The sequence below is a fragment of the Cydia strobilella genome, chromosome 7, assembly GCF_947568885.1.
Source record: "Cydia strobilella chromosome 7, ilCydStro3.1, whole genome shotgun sequence".
In the NCBI taxonomy this organism is placed as follows: domain Eukaryota; kingdom Metazoa; phylum Arthropoda; class Insecta; order Lepidoptera; family Tortricidae; genus Cydia; species Cydia strobilella.
Window position 1 is genome coordinate 9,020,653 of NC_086047.1, and position 24,106 is coordinate 9,044,758.

The 24,106-nt window shown below is 35.8% G+C and overlaps 1 protein-coding gene across 4 annotated transcripts in view; it reads left to right on the forward strand.

Moving 5' to 3' along the window:
- Positions 1-13,058, forward strand: part of LOC134743093 (GATA-binding factor C-like) — a 97,517-nt gene extending 84,459 nt beyond the window's left edge. For all 4 annotated transcript variants that reach the window (XM_063676410.1, XM_063676412.1, XM_063676411.1 and 1 more), the window contains 3 exons: positions 10,390-10,603; positions 11,161-11,300; positions 11,703-13,058. In XM_063676410.1, coding sequence (XP_063532480.1) covers positions 10,390-10,603; positions 11,161-11,300; positions 11,703-11,729 — 381 coding nt within the window. In that variant the 3' untranslated portion in view covers positions 11,730-13,058. The remainder of the gene's footprint in view (positions 1-10,389; positions 10,604-11,160; positions 11,301-11,702) is intronic.
- Positions 13,059-24,106: the final 11,048 nt, after the last annotated feature.

A 24,106-nucleotide genomic window follows, 5' to 3' on the forward strand; every position in this document is an offset into this window, starting at 1 on the left:
ATATTGAATTAATATGTCTTTATGCATGTTACTTGTACTTACATGAATATTTAGTGTTATAAAATAACATTTCATCGATAAATTTTATCGATTTTATACAGCATTCATTCAGATTTGATTTACGTTAGCTCCCGTCGGTATCGACACTTGTTTTGTATCGATACGGGAGAACTAATTAATGATGAACAAAATAAATTTAGTCTCAGAGATAAACGGTTCGGCTTATCTTAAATAAATGGCGTATATAAAATCGTTGTAAGAGTTAATTGAGTTGCAATTGTGTCCCACGAATTGCATTGGTGTGATAAAGAAATCTTTATGAGTACTTAAATTATTAGTGGCTGTCAATAACTTTCGTTTTGATTACAACATCGAAATAAATATCAAATTATGATCGCAAATAGCATAGGTACAATTTCCTTTTAATGTAATATCGTATAACAAAACTTTATTTTACAGTAATATCGTTTCATAAAAAACGTCTCAACTCTCAATAATAACGGGGCTCTTCACTATAAATTACCGATGTCGATATATTCGGCGCGTGTATAAATCGTCATTTCAATTACGCCGAGAGCAGCTGTCCGCGCTACCGCCGAGTATTTATTTTAATCAGCTCACACATCAAAACCGCAGTTTATCGACAACTTCGGGCACATCCTTAATTACAAAAATATTTTTTTTTGGTCTGACGGCTTTTGGAAATAACATACGGAAGTTAGCGAGCGGTATCACAATTTGTTCTATTCGTTTCAATCTAAAATAAATACCTATAATAATTACGTTAATTTCGTTCCTAAAATAATAATACATAATTAAAAAATTGGTACTATAAAAAGCCTAAGAATACTTTCATTTCATTTTCTTCCCATAAAAAGTTTTAAAAATAGGGCAATTTGTCAATATTTTGTGTAAAAAAGCCCGGCGCCAGAAAACGCTCGATTTGAATGCGTGCTAACTGCGTGGAACTAATTTGTTTAAATCATTTTTTGTCATTACATCCATCAGGGATAGAATTCCTCACTAATGCTGTGTAGCGCCACTGGTTTGAACCCTTTCTAGTGATAGTCGGGTGGTTTTCAGTAGACCGAAGACGCAGAACACTTCTTTATCTTCTTCAGACACATGTTGTCAATGCTTGATGTAACGTGTTTTGTGAAAAATCTAATTTTTACCTACCGTTTGCTAAATGCTATGTTATTTCCTAACCAAGAGCTTGCCTAATATGGGGTATTGTATTCTATAACTCTTTTCTTATAAAGGATGTACTAAATAGGTATACACTAATTTTATATTTTACACTGTGTGAAATCGGGCTTACCAAGGTTTATGGACCCGTTAACATTTCCATGAATCAAGCGTAATTAATTTCGAAAAGAGAGCGACAGATCGGTTAGTTCCTTGTATTACCGCTCTGTCTTCCTAACACAAAACGCTGTATGTAGTCTCAAGTCTGGTACTAACGAAGACGCTTGTAAGTTACCATTAGTAAACTGTATTACTATGTAATAAAGTCCATGGCTGGTCAGTAGAGTGTTTTTGATGGTTGCGTTTTTCGCTACGGACGCGCGTGTGGCCGCGACGGCCAATTGCGCCAGCGCCGCGCCACGCCACATCTACCCGTCCAAAACATACGGCTTAATTGCTTATTTTGCTTTTTCATTTAAAACTGTACCACTGACGGGTGGTTAGCTGCTATCATTAAACTGACTGCATATGCTACTCCATTTAAATATACATTTAAAACTTCAATTTATACCTAACTTAAATAAACAAAGTATATGAAAGAAGTGAAAGATTACAGTTTATTAAGATTATAAGATATTATATAAGATTACAGTGAAAGATGACAGATTAGACGCTTATACTATCACTGGCTTAAAGAAAGTACCTACTAACTTTTAAAACAATTCTTACTTATCGGAATTTGTAAGCTTAGTTTATCTACGTTTTAAGTCTAGTTTTTATTTATAGATAATTGGTTTGTCATGACACTGGATGAAGAGCTATAAGTATTCCCTGAAAAATCAATAATCGAAAACGACAATTACCTACTTATTTGACGCAGTTATAAAAAATGGCATTTATTGTTTACTTCCTATGTTGGAATAACTATCTAATCAACTCGTAGATACGTAATTTTAATAGCTAATTGTAGAGACTCAGAGCTGTCAGACGCCTCGCACCATTCACATGCGCCGATAAACTGGAAAAAATCAGAGCCAAGTCTAGAAACTCTTCGCTTATAATGAGCTCAAATATAAAACGTGCTGTTGCGGAAAAAAGAAATAAAGCTAACGCACGCAACACTTAAGGTGTCGCGAACAAAATTAAAATAGACATTATAAACAATGCCGGCAAATAATTAAGTAAGCTCTAAGTAACAGTGAGACAATTACTAATTGCTTTCGTTAATTAAGTTGACAACTCATTGCGAGATAAATTGGAGCATTATCGCATAACAATACGATATTTATGGCTATGGGTGTTCGATTGTTTACAGAACGTACAACAAGCGTGCAGTTTTATGACAGTTTCATATTGTTTTACGTATTGTTGATGTTATTTAGTAAAAGTAACTTTTGAATCTGCAAGTACCTAATTAGTCGCAAAAAATACCTATAAGAAAAATTTAATATTAAATGGATATTAGATTGTCGCCTTAACTCTTTAAGTGTCATAACCGATAGCTGATGGTTGAAGTGACACGAGCGTCTCCGTTCATTATCCATCATCACGTGACCGCATTATGCCAGTTATTGGGTCAAGTCATTTTACAACTTTTTATCTCAATAATGCATGCTAAAACGTATGCATTCTTTAATAATTGGGATATGTACACTACTTTATACACCTACCTACATTATTTATTTGTTGAAGTTATTTATTACACTACCAAGTGATTTATTTGCATTTATAGTCTACGTCGGTTTTTAAATAAGCATTTGAAAGCTAACGTTTGTAAAGTGCAAGCCTTGTGCTAGTGATAATTCTTGTGATACCCCGTAGAGTAATAACTCTTCATTTGTGCGAATTATGACAATATGATTATTGGTTACGAGAAAAAACAAATTCACACCGTAAATGCGCCGATCAATTTCAATAGAGCAATTCACGGCGTTTTTGTGCCGTAATAGATGTGCACGCTTTTTTCTCGATAATTGATTGTTAATTTATATGGTTCATTGTGAACTTAAACTGCCTATCTAACCTATCTGATGATTATCTGTAGCAGACGGTGTACTGAAAAATTAAGTATAATTTTAAATGGGCCCATAACAAGTAAAAATGATTTACAAGTCATTGTTAAGAATGCACTTTTATAGAGCAATAAAAGGTTGCAACTGCCTCCCTTTAATTAAACTAGGCTTTCTAGCTCGGAAAATGGTACCGTGAGCGGTATTTTCCATGGCATTGTGAAGTGAGCCTGTTATTTTCCCATTTGAGCGGTTTTATGTGTGTGCTCGCTCGGCAGATGGCTCTGATAGTGTAATAACTTCGTCCCCGATACCGCATCTAGAAATGTAACGTAATTATTCGCACGCACAATAAAGTGCATCGCGAAACTTTAATTTTGGAACGCATTCGTTACGTTTCTATTGAGTGGCTCTCACGTTCGCATACCTACGCTGCAGGTGAAGATTTCGTGCAAGCACACACATAGATACGCATAAGTTTTTATGGCTTGATTTCACAAGTGCGTAGTTTACATGCTGACTGCTTCGCGGTGCGTATCTGAACATATAACACTAGTTTTGTTTCGAGTTAGCTCTTATAGAAAACGTTTCGTATTTTATGAAAGTATTGTTTGCATTTCCCAGGGCTGTTCGTATAATGCTTATAATTGGTGGTTGTATACAATTCATTATTTTATATGGCTTGCAAAATCTTGCTAAGCTCATTAGACACAAATACGTCTTTACTTCAAAAGATGCAAAATATTTGGTATCACAATATTGAATTCACATATAATTCATATAAATTAAAAAAATAAAAATAATTCATATAATATAAAATAGAAAAAGACATGATTGGGAAATGAATGGGATAAGGGCAAGCGAATGATATAATTCATATAAAATAATTAAGTATCGATAAGATATCGATACTTAGCTAGCCAGAGCCAGAGCCTAGATACGAGGTAGGTACGTACGGTTTTATTATAGGACGTTTACCGCGAGAGTAAATTACATTTTTGTAACAAATTCAGTGAGTAGGTATACTTACCAATACACAAGTACTATTGGTAAAAATAAAAAAATTGATATGAATAGGTACCTATGCTAAACCTAAATTTAAAACGTCATTGTCATAAGTGCTAGCATGTAGTACAAAATTCAGGTCGCAATCCAAACATAGGTAAGCTTATAAATATCTTTCAGATTTGTAGGTGAATGTTCGGTTGGTACCGGCAGGGTGGGTGAATGCGAGTCGCGCACGCCACCCGCTCATGCCGCGGTGCACTGGGTTTTCCTGAATCAATTTTATTAAAGTCTTCACTTTAGTTCACGGGTGTAACTATGTGGTTTCATATTTTCATCGACAATGTGAAGTCATAAAATTAAATCGCCTTTAAACATTTCGTCGTATGTTTAAAGTGTTTTATCGCATTTTGTCGTACAGCATTCCTTCTATGGTTTAGGTTAAGATTTTTAACATAGTAATCATATATTTTTTACACACCCATGCTCAGTCGGTAGGTAGTACACATATCATACTCGTTCTTACATTAGTAGTATCTGTCACCCCAAATAAATAACAGATTTTGACAGCTAGAATAAACATTTATAGGTACCTATTTACATAAATGATTATATAATAAGTATCATATTGCATTATCAAGTCATCGTTTTTTTTTTTTAATCACTAATATTGTGACTAATAATATTATTGTATCGATAAGTTTTGTTTTTCTTAGCTCAGTATATTAAGAGTATTGAATTGTGGGTATTTAATAAGTAGGTATTCACATTTTGAAATTAGTATTAGTTGAATAAGTTGTAAAATTTTAGTGCTCACCACCAATTATGTGTTAACTTGTTGCTATTGGTGGGAACCTATAATTGGCTTTTTGTTATTTACTTATATAACTATTGTATAATTGATAGCTGTTGGTTCTCCGAAAAATAAATAAATAAATAAATATTTTTATGATTTTTAAAGTTAAAATGTAATAAATTGTGTACATTTCAGGTATTTGAGATCTAATATTGTTGTATCCAAACGTAAAGTACTTGTCAACTGTTTATTTTTATTTTGTTTTAATAGATACAATAACATAATGCAGGCAGGCAAACAACATTGTAAAATACTCCTTACATAAGTAATTTATAAAATATTTACATTACGATTATGTACAATACACAACATTATCATGGAATAATTATTAAGCTAAATACAAATTTTGACTATAAAATCTTCTGTTATGTTATTTTTATTTTTTACTTAGAAATTGTTTTCAAAAACGGGTATAGGTATGTGCACTGAATTTTAAACCGGCAAGGCAAGTATGAAATATTTGCGCAATTTCAGCAACTATGTTGCGACATGAATTTCAGTCGAAATTTTAGCTTAAAAACCTGAACGGTGACTGTGTTTTATTAGTCCCGGTGTAATGCAGCACATATCTCCGTGAACTTATGGCTTTTACAGGCCTGGCCAATAGCGCTGCTTTATGTGTCGTCGCTTCACGTTTTCGGGCGCGACAGAGAATAGGCGCTAGCGGGAGTCGGAGCGGACACGAAAGCGGGTACTGATATGCTGGTGGCTGCATCTGAAACTGAGAGCTCTGGACGATAAAATTAAACACATTGACTTGAATTCACGTTCATTTCTGAACCGTATAAAAGTACAAAATCGTGTAGGTATGATAAGATGGAAATTATTGAAAGTGAGAATTACAATAATAAACATTATAAATTATAAGTAGGTACAAATATAAATTCAGCACATGTTTCTGACTATTATGAAGTTGCACTAAATATATTTATTCATTTATTTTATTAACTCTTTTAATCAATACCTACATACTTAACATATAAAGTTATTAATATTTGCATTCGCGACTATCTAAGTATCATTCTTATACCGTTATAGAATTGTTGCTTACAATTAGATTTGTAACAATGGAACTTTCAAAAGGATTTTATAAGTATGTGTATAATGACCTTATACTTCCAAACGCGCGCACCGCCGTAAAATTCCAATAAAGCCACCGCTTCGGTGCCCGCTTACGTTTCCGCTGCCGCCCGCCTCACTCTCCTCGCCGTCACGTGCAGCCCCGTCACGTAGTACACGGGGGCGGAATGTTGCATGCAAAGTGCGTGTTTCGTTTACCACCGCGAACTCGCCGTGCAGCGTATGACCCCCGTATTTCTGCCGCAATTATGATTCTTAATGTTCCTATGTGGCCCTTAGCTTTTAATGGCTTTGGGTTTCAAGCTTGCGGATTTATGTTTGTTCATTTCTCTACAAAACATGTAATCGTTGCATGTTTTCTGTTTGTCGTCAAAGTTTATTTCCCTTCCCCCGTCCCTTGGTCAGGTATTCCTCTGACACAAAGGGTTATTTATAAATTAGTGGAACATTGTAGTCATAATAATCATACTTGTAATTATTGCGCTATAAAGTTTTTCTAGACACTAACGTGCAAGTTCTTAAAGTTCCGTACCCAAAAGGTTAAAACGGGACTCTATTACTAAGACTCCACTGTCCGCCTGTCCATCTGTCTGTCTGTCCGTCTGTCTATCCCCAGGCTGTATCTCGTGAACCGTGATAGCTAGACAGTTGATATTTTCACAGATTATGAATTTCTGTTGCAGTTATAACAACAAATAGTAAAAAGTACGGAACCCTCGGTGGGTTGTCAGACTCCGGATGAATGATGTAGATATTTCGTGAAATTATTTTACAATAACTTTATTTTAGAAGTTACACAACACAAAAAAATATATCCTTACATAAATAATTGGAAAGGATTCTATCTATTTACAACTATTCTCTTCTTTACCCCTTTTTAGAAAGTGTTCATACTATTTAGCAAATATTTTTTCATCACATAACACTGAAACCTGAAAGCGTAACAATAGATCTATTAGTATTTTGTGCACTTCTAGAATTACACAACTCTTTCAGTTTGTATACCTAAACTGTACAACCGAGTGCCTATATACCTTGCACCGACATATTATACAGTAGAATGGGAACAGGCAGCGACGTAATTAACCTGACATAATGGCCAGTTATTAAGCAATTTCTCTAACATGGCGGATGCCTTATGTCATGTAACATGCACTATATACTGGCGAGCTTCCGTGTGCCGGCTATGGTGTGGTGGTACAGTTATAGTCAGCGTTCCACGTACTTGGAGTACTTCAGCTTAACTATACAATTAAGAGGGTACAAAGCCGGGAAATTAGAAAGAAACAAAATATAACACTTTAAACTCGCGCGTTTTGAACACATATTTAATTACACGAACACCTCTACCGTGATTTAATTTCATTGTATTTACCTTTAATTCCGACAAAATTTAAATCGCGGAAGATCCGTTCGTGTAATTAATAACTAAATATATGGTGTGCCCCGACGGAAGATACGGCCGTCACGCGGGTTTTTACTATTTTATGATAAAATTATACTGTTATGGTATGCAGGGTAGCGACAACTGAAAATAAATCAACATTTTAAGGTTTTGGTTGAAGTCTGGCCTTGCAAATATAGTCTATATTCCGTGTGCATTTTTCATGGCATTAGTTCGTGATCAAAACGTGTAAAAATTAAATACTACAATTTTGCGATGGACTGTCTCTTAATACTTAATTGTATTATTTTTTATCGAAATAAATATTAAGTCTTAATTGAACTAAAATAAATAGTAGGACGCTTAGCGCCACTTGCACCATCCCAACCGGTTAAACCTAGAGTTACCATGGTTACCAGTACAATTAGACACTAGGTTAACCCCGGGTCAGTGGGATGGTGCAAGTGGCGCTTAGTTAGTGAGACATAAAGCGAGGTATGTATATAAGTACGAGTATATGTGACGTTATACGAATAACCTGTCAGAGCGTCCTTATGGCAAGCGATAAAGTGGTACCTTTTGCTTGAAGACGACACATATTTTACATGAGTGTAGACTTGAGTCGTCAATAGGAAGTCCCGGTATAGAAGTTTGCTATGTGCAGTTATCAAGACAGCAGACATCATTTGACCCTATCTCCTTCATCTATTCTTAGCTCGAACATCAAAGTCTCCATTAATGCAGCTCGCCATTCCGCGCCTCCGCAATCGCGAAAAACCTCATACAAGTATCTCGACCTAATTTGCTCTGGCTAAATCTGCCGGCACTAGCTTACTAAAGAAGTTTAACCAGTACAGATAGGCATAGCTAGGATATAAAACATGAGGATTTCATAATTTATAGAGCTACATAGTAAAACTGACTATTGATGACTGTATGTTCACGAAAAAAATAAAATAAAAATATGTATAGTTTTTGGTAATTCTGTTAAATCAAAAACAAGTGGTACCTTCATGACATGCGGGTAAAGAAGAATAAATTTCGTGTAACTACACTTGCTGCACACACCAGGGTTGAATTAATCAGAGTCTTGTTTAAGTAAGTATCTATCTATCTACTATCTGCCCACCAGGCGCTAAAATAAGTAGTACAAAACTAAATTTCTCATAACTTTTCAGTTTCACAACTGTTCTTCATTAATCAGTGGACAGAGTGCCTTGTATTAATGCATTTTATATTGGTTCAATTGGAAGCGTCGACGGCGCGGTATGCGCGGCGCGTGTGGGCGATTCGCGGGAACACATTACGGGAATTGGCGCATTTGGCCGTTAAGGATGCGCCGGGCTTCAGCGGGATAAAATACTCATTTTGGTAGATAATTAGTCATATTTAATGGAAAATAATGTTTTACCTATTCTCTCTAGTTGATTCCTTTTGATTGTGGATTGTGTCCATATGCATTTGATAATAATATTAAACCTTTGCCTTTGAAATGGTAGTCGGGCTACATAAGCAAAATTGTGTAAACGAGAAGGGAACATAGTCGTGGTATGGAATAAGTAGGTATTATGTAAAGTACAAGTATCTAACTATCTAATTTGTGTTAGAAACGTTTTCCTATAAATTGTAATAGCAACTCCAATTAAATCGATAATTCACAACTCAATTTAGTCGTTGCGTCACATCGTTCTAACCTCACGTATAAACATGGTCACTAAGGGCCTCATTAGCATTTAATAATTTCATCATGTACCGCTCACATGAACATATCAAACTGCATTAGCGTAACAGTCATTGCACATGTCCAAAAAGAAAACAAACAAGATCAGGTCATGCGTATGGCCTGGCGGAGCGATCAAATCGTGCGTTTAGGGCACATGCCGCCTTCCTTGAAGCCGATGAATAACTCATTGTCCGTCCGTCCGTCGTGACGCATGCTTCGCCGAAGTGCCGTGCAGGAGTGACCGGGACACTTGACCCGCGAATTTGGCGGAGGAACTAAAGAAATTCACCCGAGTTACGTAATGAATGCACATGACAAACAAACGTTGATCGTGTGCAGAGGTTGTTTAACTTTTGTTTATTTAGCATCGAATACCAAAGGTTCAACAAGATAAGTATATATTATAAAAGCTTTTGGATGCAATGTGCCAAAAAGTAGGCTTCAAATATCAATCATAAAAATAATACTCCGCGTGCGACAAATAATTCAATGTCGCGTTTTAAAACCATGACCTCTACAATAGAAGAGGACTACAACCTCAAACAAACAGGTACAAGGTTACCGTCAATTCCCAGCAACTGCATGTGCAGTAATTGGGATGCGTCGGCGGTCGGCGCGTCGGCAGGCCAACAGCTAAATATTCGCAGTACTATTGTGATAGCGTTTTATGGTCTCGGCAAGCCTTTATACTTGTAGTTAGCATTCTAACATGGTGCCGCTGACGTTTTTTCATACCGCTAAATGTCAACGATAAAGTCCTGCCTGTGCGCATGACTCGAGACCCATTTGCGATTTATAGTCTCGTTGCTGATGTTTTACTTCATTGAGGAAATCCGCGTTGGTATGCACGGTGCACGGTACGCTCCTATTAAAATACAGAATTATACTCTGGATGTAAAAGCAACGGCGTCTTTGTCATTTTAATAAGCGTTTGCACAAAGTTTACGTCGGACGGTTAGTCGTAAAAAAGCAAATGTTACACTAAGTGAATCATAAAGTTAAATGACCAGTGTGCTTGTAGCTTTTATTTGGATAACATTTTATCATTTGTGTACTACTTTATTATATAAAATGTTAAACGTATATCAGAAATAAAACTAAATTGTCTACGAAGCATACTAATTTCGAGTTTCCATTGTTGCAGGTAAACCGGCCCCTGACGATGAAGAAGGAGGGTATCCAGACGCGGAACCGCAAACTGAGTAGCAAGAGTAAGAAGAAGAAGGGCGGCATGGGCATGGGCGGCGGCGGCGCGTGCGCGCTTGCGCTGGGCGGCGTTATGGGCGACATGATCAAGCCGCTCGGAGACGCCACCAAGGGCTTCGGGGGATCAGCCTTCCCGTCGGCTATGGATTTCGGTGAGTAAAAAGACTGTTTGTGGCATCGAGCAAACACATGCAAACTGTAGCTGTAGATAAAGATTAACGAAACGAGACTTATTTAGGGCCCCGCACCACATTGACTTATTAACGCCACTCAGCAGCGAACTATGAAACTTTCATGCAATAAAATTTTACTAACGTTATAATAACAGTGCCAGACCCAGACGGCTTGGGGCAACCAACCTTTATTCGTGTGCATTTACATTTATTTGTCGACTGTAGACTGTAGACATCTCCTCAAATACCTCTAGTCGCTGCAACTATCATCTGTAAAGATGCTGTGGCCAATGATGATTACATTTATTTGTTTTTCCTGACGATTCGAACGTGGACTTGCAACCAAAAACGTGTTGTTACGTTCATAATGTAAAAAAATATGGAAAGCTCAGCCAATGTTATCTAGTTTTATACGTTTTGTTTGAATAGATCAGCACATTTCTATCCTTTGCTCATGTATTTTGTTGTCTACCGTCACGGTCATACTTATTTTTTAAAGTACAATACATATTATATGTTGACATTTGTTTGTGCAGGTCAACACCAAGTAGGCTTGGTGCACCCGGCGGCGGCGCACATGTCCCACTGGTACGGCGCGCCGCACCAGGGCTTCGCGCCGCCCCCCACCTCGCACAACCCCTACCACCACCACCACCTTGCGCAACTCAACTCTATGGTAAGCGATCATGTCATGACTGTCATTTTTGCTACATGCCCTACTAATCTAACAGAGAAAACTTCACAAGTCTTCCAAATAGACAGAATTTCAAACAAAACTGAAATGTATCTAACTGGAATTTAATTTAATATTTTAAATTAAGAATAACCCGCCGATAAATATTGCACATACAGGTACAAGAGACAATAAGAGAGAAAAAGGCAACGCTCTACGAAACCGAAATTCCGATGTGCAATATTTATTGCAGGGTATAATTATGCATTTAAATACTTTTTAACAACTCATGCTTATCATAGAGATATTTATCAAAAGTTACTTATTCAAAAACTTTGTACATATGTAAGGTGGAACCTAGATTCTGTGGTTATAAATTTAACGATTTTTTTTCCTTCGTTGCAGACTGGTTGGAGGAGTGAGTACACGTGATAAGTCAACCAAACCCAAGAGCCTGCTAATTTATGAGAATATTGTTGAAGGAAATACGCCGCCGTCCCCGACGGCTGCAGTCCTGCGCGCAAGCAAACACAAAACATGCTGTGATCACACCACGGTCTACTAACCGTATATTGTAGTTATTATCCCAATGACACTTCAGCACATCACATAATTTATAAGACTGTATACAGAATTGATGTTTGTAAGATTATACAAACGTTCTGCAGTTTGAATTGAAGATGTCTGAAAAGGAAATATCCCAGTGAAGGGCTAGTCTGCGACACGTCGTTGTATACCAAAATGTCTGTTAATATTTGATACAGTCGCAGCTGACTGTAGGTACAGCCAGCTGCAGACTCGATGCCGGAGCACGTTGCCCATAAGACTTTGATATTCCGTGATCAGTTTCCTACGAGTATTAAGACAAGTAAGGTGTTTTACAATGATGAAGTAACTAGCGAAATTGTACAGTATTATAATATAGGTAAGGTCGGTACGAAGTCGGCTTAGATGATTTATATATAACTAAGTATTGTTCGAGAAACAACATGTGTATTTGTACATATCTTTCATATTAAGTTATATTTCGTTCCTGTACAAATTGTTTTCTTTCTTATATTTAATTTGGACTGCTCGGTTGGCTATAGGAATTGTGATGTGTTCAGAGTTATTCCAGAGATTTCTTTTGTAAATTTTATTAGTATAGTTGATATTGAATGAAATGCAATAGTAATTTATGTAATAGGTTTAAATCATGCAATTTGTAAATAATAGCCGTTTTAATTAGTGACATAATTCAGAACTGATTTTGTGGATATCAGTACTTATGTTTTCAGTTGTTGCGACCGAAGATGGCCACTGGATTTAATAGCTCATTGGTATTTATAAATTAAAATATTGTCTATGTCACAAAAGTACTAAACTAAAATTTTACATTACATGCGTATCCTTTGTAAATTTAGATATTGAGTGGACATATAGATCGTGAACAGTTTTGTGAATGAATCGTCAAGTTTAGTACCGAACAGAATGAATTAATTATCTTTGGTAATCAAGATAAAAACTTGCGCTTCATGTACAAACTTGTTTTGAAACCCCAAAATATGTACATAATATAAATGTAAATGAACCTGTAGAAAGAAATAATGGAATCATTATAATACTATCAAAATAAAATTGTAAATTAGTGGTCACTGCAACACAACCCGTAACGATATCCAGTACCTAAAGTTTTTAGTTTTTAAAACAGGACATTGTGAAGTTGTGTATTTTAAATAAAATAAAATTGTGAATAAATTATCAATATTGATATTATCAAAACGTTTCATTACATTTTCATCTAATACGACAATTAGTAACCTAACGCTAAATACTTGCGTACATAACCTAACGCTAGAGTCGGATTTTTACTGCAAAGTTTGTGCAAAGTTAGCGGGGTCAGAGTCTAAAAGATTGAGTGTAGTTAAATGTATGAGTCGCAGTGAATGGGTGTCAATGTCTCCCCTGGTCTTCACACTGGAAACGCATCAATAGTCTTAAATCAGAAAGCAAATCAATTGACCATCCAATTTGGCGTCCTCTTCGTCGGCCGTAAGTCGCCGGATCAATTCCGCTATTCCGCAAAAAAAGTCATCCAAAACTCGCGTTTATCTCGCGGCAAATTGAAAATGCAGCCGGCCGTGTGATTGTGACGCAACCCTGCTTGCGACATATGGACCTATTCAATTTTAATCGCATTTCAGAAGAATGGCCATCGGATAAAAGTAAAACGCTCCCCGCTCCGCTGCGATAGTACTCGCAGACTCGGTTTATTTGCGGTTTAATTCAGGCAGGATCCCAAGGGTGCCCTATTGTGCGACACAATTAATGTTTGCAATTGATCTTTTTAAGTCGGAGATTTTGGTAACTTTGTAAGCGATCACGCTTCAGAGCGTCGAGATCACGGGCTTAAAAGTCGATTGAACAAATTCTCATCGCTTACGAAGCTAACTAAAAATAGTTATAACGAACTTCCGTTTCATAAGCGAGCGTACAATGGCGTAGGAGACGAGCGCGGCCAAAAAAGATAAGCGAGCATTTGCAAAAATAGTGGGGTATTTTTAAACAAGCGAGTTGAGACAGAGCCGCATAAGTCACCTCGCCGCCGTGATATATGCAGTGCTAGCGCGGGAAAAAATGTCGCACAACAAAAAGCAACCATCACTCTACGCGATTTATAGCGCGGCCAGTCGCGGAATATTCGAGACTTACGCGATGTTCTTCACACCCGAGGGAATGCACTACCCCCCTCTGTGACGGAACTTCGCACTTCGCTAAATTACGAGTAAGTAAACGCTGCATGCATTTCGAAACACGGCAAATATGCGAGGCCAGCGTAAATATTTAAGATTGATGAGAGGGCTATTCAAATAAAGTATTTTCCGAATTGTCGTTATTGATTTAAAGTGTCCGAGACAATAACCTCACAAATCCCTTAAGGAACCAGTCATAGAGAGCGGCGAGTCGTGAGTAAAGGATCGTCCACACTCGAGCGGCTTCGACTATCCGGTTGATCCGGGAATCAATCTCGGACTTACCTTGGGCTTATCTCGCTGACCCCGCGCCAGACTAATGTCACGAAGCATTTGATTTGCTTTCGAATTCAAGCTGGCGCTTTTGAATGAAAGACATTGTGTTGTCAAGCGTGAAGTTAGTAAGACACGTTGCGCACTTTGCAGCATTATAAAATTAAATAATTATCTGTATCATAATAATTGTGTGTATTTTAGTAACGTTGTCATATCTATTTATTAGGTTTGGGGTAAGCATTCAATATATAGTACCTACCTATAGCCGGTCAAACAACTTTGTCAGTAGAAAAAGGCGCAAAATTCAAATTTTCTATGGAACGATAACCCTTCGCGCCTACATATTTTAAATTTGCCGCTTTTGTTCCACTCACGGAAATGGATTGACAGACTATAATTAAGTAAGTAATATCAAATAAACATAAATGGATCCAAATTAACGCACCTCAGATTTGCAGTCGATTTAGTCCTATTTGCTACCTATTCCAAGTCTTTACAGGACATGCTCATCCAGCTTACCGATGAAAGTGAAAAAGTTGGCTTAGTGATGAACATCTCTAAAACGAAGGCTATGACTAAAAAATCAAGAAATAGAATATGTAAAAGACTATATATACTTAGGCCAACTAATATCTCCACACAAACAACAAACACAAGAAATCCAAAGAAGAATTACAAACAGCTGGGCTAGATACTGGTCTCTAAAAGAAATTATGAAGTCAAATTCAATGCCAATCTCTGGGAAAAGAAAAAATTACAACTCATGTATACTCCCAGTACTAACATATGGTTGTGACCCCGGGGCCTTAACCAAAGAAAATGAGCACAAAGTCAAAGTCACTCAACAAAGTATGGAGAGGAGTATGCTGGGAATAAAACTAAGAGACCGATGCAGACTCACAGATATTAGGAAAACAACCAAAATAGAAGATGTTTCCCAGAGAATCCGAACGCTCAAATGGAAATGGACAGGGCACATGATGCGCTCACAAAAAGACAAATGGACAAAAGATGTCACGCAATGGTACCCAAGAGGAAAGAAAAGACCCCAATGTAAACCATACAAAAGATGGGAAGATGACTTTCCTGAAGACTGGAGAAGACTCTCAAAAAACCGCGATGAGTGGCGCCGCCTGGAGGAGACCTATGTCAAAGACAGCCTGATAAAGAAGCAGAAAAAAAAGAGCATAAATAAATAAAATATAGATACATATACTAATATAATTGTAATGTAAAAACTGAGTCAGGAATAAAGGCTATTTCAATTTCAATTTCAATTTCAAGTAATATCAAAAGCAATAAAAATTATAAAGCTGGTATATTCATTGATTTTCTTTTGCAGCCTAATGGAAGCTGCGTTGCGAACACATCATTGTTTTTTTTTTTAAATGATTTTTATTCGGCTTCTTGGATTTCGAACGTTCGTCTTACAGTAATCTTGAATTAATCTAACAAAAAAACATTAAGTTACAATGCTAAAGTTTTGCAGGGCTAACGGCAGCAGGGAACCATTATTTCATACGCAAAAACCATAAAAAAAAAAAAATAGTAGATTGTTAACCAAGGGTGGAAAGTGAACCATGTTACCCGAGATATTTTCGTTCGAGGGTGAGATGGTTACTTTTACCCGAGTAAAACACTACTTTTCATTTCGACTATGAGGAAAGTCAAACACAAGAAATGTGGGTTTATTATTGGTAAGTACATATATTTCTTTAGAATAAATTATTAAAAAAATTGTTTATTATTGGTAAGTATATTTCTTTAGAACAAATTATAGGTAAACCACATAACAACAATGACATTAAATTAGTTGAAGATTACGGTAAAATTTTAACAATTCGAAAAATTAAGTTTTGGCAGGCATATTATTAAAATTACTTGAAGAACCAATTTTCCACCCGGCTACCAGCCTATGAAAGGTGAACTTTCCGAACAGGAGAGATGAAAAATGTTATGATGAATGTTGATCGATGCAGGTTAAATGCGAAGGACTCTGCATGCGATATCCGGTCATCAGTTGGCATGTTAGTGCCGTCCTGCTGCCCCGCGGACCCGGATTACGCTCCAATCAAGTGTGAGTGTGAACGTTCCTTTAACACGAGCCCTCGACTATACTAGAAAGATTGCTTTTTGATCAGAATAGGCAGTTAAAAGTTTTAGTTTTAGTGCTACATGAAATTGTAGAAATCAAAAGATAAAAGCGAAAGATATTGGCAACTTGTGAGGTTGGTTTTTATAAACATGATTTTTACTTTAAAATATTTATTTAAAAAAAGTAAGCATCAAAATGAATAAAATATAACGTAGGTAAGCTCGGAAGATAAGGTAAAACGTGTTTTAAAGGCGGTTGGTCTAAATTTAAAGTTGGCGGATTGTGATCTGATTTAAAGATATTTATGAATGATCTGCTGAAATGACGGGTATCTTTAATCTATATTATCAAAGATAGATATAACTCCGTAATAGATGGATACAGTCTAAGGAAAAAACGTGCCTCAAAAAATCACGAAAATTTTATTCTCGATCAGATGGCGCCACTACCTTTGGCCTACTCTCGTATAGAGGGCGTTGACGGTTTCGTTTGTTATTTATAATTTTAACGCATATCAGTGAAAGAACATGGGTCAAAATCATATAAAAATAATTAATGCAAATAAACAAAAACCATTTATCCATGTTTGAATACATTTTATCTTATTTTTATAAATCTTCGTTTTTAGTTTTAAAGTATGTCGATAGATGGCAGTGAATTTACTGTGGTTACAAAATTTACTATGACAGTACCACTCTATCTTATTATATCCTCTTTGATATTATATATACAGGTGATTTCGGGGTCGTGTAGAAAGCGAACAAGACATCATACAGAATTCAGAGATGAGCCTAATGATGTTGTTAATTATTGTTTGTCACCAATAATGATGATAATTTTTAGATGACAAGTAGAAAAAATCATTTTTATCTACATACAGTTTACACACACCCTACTCAATGTGACGTCTTGTCGTTTTCCATATGACACTCGTATTTGTAATTTGAACTATATACCACATATAGTATAACGGCAGTCTTTTCATTTGGGTAGGACAAATGTATTACTTAGTATAAGATTAATTTTACTTGAAAAATAAGAAAAATTAAACTAATATTTTAATTAAATATTTACTACCATATGATAATTTGAATCATTTACAGAGTCAGAAAAAGCAGTTTTGGATCACGACCCAGAAATCACGCTATAAATGCACGTATTCTGACTGACTGATCAACACAGCCGAAACTACAAAAAAGCGGCGGTTAAGAAGGGGATGAAAGTTTGTATGGTGTTCAAGTTTAAGCTAGGACTAAAACTTTGTTAAAAATTATTTTATTATAATAGAAGAAAACTAATTTAAGCGTTATTGAAAATTCATTCCTTCCTATTAATTCGTTCCTAAAGTGGTGAAAAAAGGGTTGAAAGTTTGTATGGAGATGAAACATTTGTGATGGGCTTGAAAAATTTGAGTGAGGGGCTTGAAACTTTGTGTATGAGCATATTATTAGAATACAAGAAAACTTATTTCAGCGTTTTTAACCCCTGGAGCGCTCCAGTTTCACAATAGTATGGAACTCCTATACTAACTACGGACACACGTGTGACCGTAGGGCGCTCCACGGGTTAAAAATTATTAATGGGAAAAAATTGGGTGAGGTTTTTCATGATGTGGCCAACCGATTATTTCATGAAATAATTACCACATCATGAAATTATAAATTTAAAGATCTGGCCACGATTATAAGTCGTCGCCGTCAACGCAAGCTCCTGATGACACTCCTCTGTACGGAGTGAAACATGTCGAGCGTTTTTCTACTTAAAATACGTGAGTGACCCGTTATTAATATATTTAATATGTCTGCGTCTCACAGATGTTTTGTCATTAAAACGACATATACATGTACCCTAAAGATCTCTAAATATTTTCAAAGGAATCATGGGTTCAATTTCCGAGTTTAAAAAAACTTTTTTTATAAATACTAAAATATGAACTGAAATTGATTTTTTAATAGGTTTTGGTGTTCTTTCTTCTACAATAATTCACTTAATTGGCTATAATAAATGATTAAGTTATCAACCTAATTACCTAGCTACATGTTGTACATACCTCCTTGTAACAAAAAAGTACTACTTAAACAGAATGTGGGTTTATTACATCGGATGTGCATAAAAGCTGAATAAAATGATTTAATGATAGTGTATCAGCTTAACGTCCGTATGCTATTTAATAAACTAATAAAATGATAAAACTATGTAGTATCACATACTGGAATCAAAGAATTTTGTTCTCGGAAATACTCCTATTAGATAACAGATCAAAGATTTAAATTAAACAGGAACGATTACCGGTCCAATGGAATCCTACACTGGAGTAATTTATAAATAAAAAATAAAAAAACGCATGCGACACAGCCGTCGACATCCGAATTATACAGATTATGTGAACGTAAAGTTATACGTGTTATAATACCTTATTTACGTACGCGGTTTATAATAAACAGTGTGTTAGGTATTGGGTGTCCGTAACATAATAACGTTGCGTCCACCTGCCCGCTCCCTCGCACATTAATATTATAATATATACAGAGAAAACGACCCTTAATGCATTCGGCAGACGAACTGCCGTAATTATTATTTGGTAACGTATTGAATATTAAGGTATTGGGGGTAGAATAAAGTTTTTGTACAGAAAGTATGCTAATTGTCTTGTACGACTGAGGTAACGAACTGGAGGGAGTGGAGGGCCTAAGACAGGTGAAGGTCGGGGAAACGGAATTTTGATAAAATGACAGAAGTATTTTTAATATCTACGCACATTGAGTTCCTAATGACACTCGCACACGCACTTTGTACTTGTTAAAATACAGTGACGCAAAATAAACGGAACCTTCTATATATACCTATATATAAACGTAAAAGTCCTGACTGACTTACCGACTCACTTAAATCAACGCCCAGACAAACCGTTGGACCTAGAGAGCTGAATTTTTCACAATATGTAGTTTTTATAACGTTAGTATCCACTAAGAAAGGGTTTTTCGAAATTCATCCCCTAAGGGGATAAAATAAGGGTCCAAAGTTTGTATGGGGTTCAAGTTTTATTTTAAGCTATGAATTCGAACCTTGGGTAAAAGATATATTATTAAAAAACAAGGAGACCAATTTCAGCGTTTTTGAAAATTCATCCCCTAAGGTGGTGAAAAAGGGGTTGAAAGCTCTTAGAAAGGCATAATAGCCGCTTACAAAAAAAAATATTTCGACGTTTTTGAAAATTAGTGATGAAAAAAAAAGGGGATAAAAGTTTGTCTTGGGGTACAAATTTTATTATAAGGAACTTGAAACTTTGAAAAAAGGTATTATATTAAAAAACAAGAAAACTAATTTCAGCGTTTAAAAAAATTCATCCCCCAAGGTGGTGAAAAGGTTTTTTTGAGTACAGGACTTCGGTCTCTGTAAAAAGGCATATTAGTAGAATACAATGATTTAAGCGTTTTTAAATATTCATCCCCTAAAAGGGTTGAAAGTTTGAATCCATTACAAATGCTTTGAAACTTCTTAGAACGGCATTGTATATTACAAAAAAAAAAGTTATTTTAACATTCTTAATAATTCAACCCCTAAAAAAGGGGTTTAAAAGGGGATGTAAGTTTATAAGTAGTACAAGTTTTCGTTTTCGTTTCGTTTTCATACATGAAACTTAGTAAAAGGGCATTATATTAAAATAGACGAAAATCGATTGCACCGTGTTTGAAAAGTTTGTATTAATAAAGTTAGCATAGGGAGCGAACATTTATTTTAAATAGTGGACTTGAAAATCTAAGTGTTGAGAGAGATTATATCGAGAACAATTTTTTTCAGTTAGGGGCTTGAAACTTCGTACTTTGTGAAAGACGAATTTCATGCATTGTATAATTATTACCAAGTGATTAACCGTCCCTTCTGATATCTTTTGCTGTATAATGTTCTATAATCATGTAAAATATATAACCACCAACATACAAATCCACGCGTACGAAGTCGCGGGAAACAGCTATATAGTATTACATATACCCAATACCACACGGCAAAGCAGTCTTAGGGATCACCAACTTTAATTAAGATAAGTAATATAGGCTAGACTCATGGTGCATTATGTACATAAAATGTAATGGTACCACATATTTTTTTAAAGATTTGTCGAGAGTGGTTCAGTAGCCTTCCAAGCAATGTCGTGACAAGACTGCCAAACAATTAGAAAAATAAATCCATCAACACAACTAAAGGAATAAATTAGGTACATTAACGTGTTAATATTCATGGGGCGAATTATTTAACGAGTTTTTCACTCCTGAAACATTAATACGCTTAATGATTCATTATGTGCTTTTAATGAGTTCGAAAGTTTTTGTGTACAATGGTTATACCGATTAAATAAGTATATTTTAACTTGCAAAACGTCAGAATAACATTGTTGGTCGGAAAACCGCTGCACGGGCTACTATTTAGATATAATAAGGACTCGTCAAGTGCCCTAAAAATTACATGCAGGACAAACTAAATCAATATTTTGATTTTATTTCGAAACTGATATATATTATGTTTTTAATGAGAATGAGGCTGACCCCTAAATAAACCTCAAGCATTCAATTGTTTGTTTCTTCTAACTTCTTACTTCCTAGTCTTCCTACACGATTTTGAAGATCAAACCAAGGCAGCGGTGACGTAATGTCATCGCCAAAGATTTAAACGCCTGTGGGTTAGCGGAAACCGATGTCCAGGATTATAGCGAAGTGGAAGGAGAAAAGCAGGATAGCGCTGTGGACCCCGTCACAGTACGGGACAAACGCTAGGGGGATGATGATGATGATGATGATAATGATTGTAATGAAATATCTACAGTAATTTGGGTGCCAACCAAGGGATGTTTCTCCCCACTGAAACACTGAGCAACATTTTTCGAACTAACTATAGAACATTCTAATCTATGCTAATCAACTGACGGCAGCTTGATAAAATATTTAGTTTATCCTTATTCAGACATTTTTTTCCTGAAACCATAAATGGAAAATAAAAGCGTCATTAATTCATAGCCGTAAGATTGATTCTAAAATTCGGTAAGTTGGAATACATTCCCAAAGATTACAGTTTTTACTTTGTCTCATTCTGGATTAGTATTCTTAATTACACCTAGATATATATTCGTATTTTGACTGAAGTTAAACTATAAATAACTATAATACCAAAAATGCAAATATCTGTAAAAAAGTAATTTTAGTTTTATTTCAAGGAACAAGGTAATTTCTAAAGCGAGGTACTATGTAAGTAGTAGAATGTAATAACAGAACCTAACACAGTCAATTACTTATCCGTTTGCTCTTCTCATTTTATAGTGATGTTAACAAGAACACGAGTAGTTAGTTAGTAATAATTTCCAACTTAATGAATAGGCGTCTAGTTTGATGACAACGTTTATAGCCGGCGGCTATCCTATCATCTTTAGTTTTCTTAATTACTCAAAACAAAATGTCCTAATGTCAAATAAAAATTTAATTGGCCATGTTGGTCCGTCATCGGTTGTCGGTCAAGAACTCGTTTCACACTGGCCTTATCTATTTATTGTACATATGAATAAAATATGTTAAATTAGTAGTATTTATTGTTTTCACGTAATATAGGTATTACGCTTTTTCTAAAAATCTAAGACAAAATGAATGGGAATGACAACTTTTTGTCATAAACATGATGTGACATAACGAATTTAAAATCCACAAAACAGTTGTTAATATAATTATAAAAATGGCCAAGTGCGAGTCAGATTCCGTTCTCGAGTCACTCTTATTAATCCTATCTCGCGACGCATCACAATTTCCTTAACTATATGATAGGATCCATGAGGAATTGAAGGAGCTCCTCAAATCTTGATGGATTCAGACCCAGACCTGGAAACTTAAAACGTACCCGAAGAGCGAAACTTTTAAGTTACATGACTGTTTGGCAAGATAGGAACGAGTCGTGCAGAATGCAGCGACTCATAACAAAAACTAAAAATGGAAAATTAAACCTTTAAAAAAAAATGTTCCCGACTTCATAAAGGAAGGATAAAATAAAATATTACCCCTTTGATATGTGCTAGCAACTGATATGTTTTGATATGTTTGAAGTTGGTGCCAAGCCAAATAGTTACAAGAACGGTCAATATGTTAAATATAATTCTAAACGCACAAGTTGAGTCGATGCAATTTCAAAACGCATCATTGTCATTTCATACGTCAGAAATGTCAACATTGTCAACAAAATTTTTACTTAAAAACTTCTCACGTAAAACTACAGAATTTCCAGTTTTTTGTTATAATATCGTAAAAACATGAGTGATACCAGTGATGAAGATGATCTAACGCCAGTGGATGTTGCACCATCCTCGCTATAGTGAGGTGAAAAGTTTTGTGTTACACACAAAATGTATTTTACTTCTCGTGCGTTGAAACACTCGCGGGTAAAATAAAGGGTGTCCCAAAAAGGACGCAAGATTTGAAATTGATGAAAAACACTTTTTTTTTCGTTATAATACATTTGTATATAAAATCTTGAAATACATAAAATAGGGTTATTTGTGGAATAATACGTCAGGCAAATGTCCTCCTAGGCTTTGCTGGCACATACGCACTCTTTTGTCAAAATTTTCTATGACCATTTTGCATAGATGCGGCTGAATTTCTCCGATGCAGCGTCGAATTTCCTCTTTTAAATCATGAGTGGTTGTGGGCTTATTGGCATAGACTTTAGACTTTAAATAACCCTAAAAAGAAGTCCAAAGGCGTTAAATCGCAAGATCTAGGGGGCCAATTCTGATCACCGAATCGAGAGATCACACGACTAGGAATTTTCGAACCGTACCCGCCAAACTTTCATTACTTTTGAAATATTGTTCAATAATAAAAACACGTTGATCTTTCGTATAACCCGCCATTTTTACAAACCCTAAACATTCAGCTGTCAAATAGTTTTTTTAGGGTTGCCAGCACTAAAATACAAAAATGGCGGCAAATTGAAATCTTGCGTCCTTTTTGGGACACCCGTTACAACTTTGCACCCTTGTATAACAAATAACTATATTACCACCATACAACTAACGGACAGCTTTCTGGTACCGTCTTCAAAACATAACAGTTTGCTTGCGCATATAAAAGGGGCAATATTTTATCCTTTTTGAAGTCGGTTTTCTGTTTTTATTATTTCAATTGGGTAAGTGACGTTTGGTACTTTCGATTTTATGAGTTTTAATTTTAATAAGGTTTGCAGTTGGAACCCACAAGTTTTCTCAATTATCTTCTAATAACCGAGCAGTCAATACAAAGCTAACCAATAATTTACGAAACAGTAGGTACCTTTAGCCCAGTTGTTCGAACGATTCTTTATAAACACAGGTCCCGGCACCTGTTGGCAAAGCTGCACACGCGTTTATGGCCACTGATTGCAACCGATGACCGTACGCACCTTTCACTGTTTATTATTTAAATGAGCTCGTAGAATAGGTTAATCATTAAAGTTAAGTTGCAGAGTTTATTTTGGACCTATTTTAAGTAGGTTATCTTTGTGATTCGTAGAGAGTGCATTATGTAGGTGCACATTGTTCTTTACATGCCATTAATTCTTCATAATTATTAGTGTTTTCTTTAAAATACTAAAATTCAGTTTGACGACCGGTCTGGCCTAGTGGGTAGTGACCCTGTCTGCAAAGCCGATGGTCCTGGGTTCGAACCCCGGTAAGGGTATTTATTTGTGTG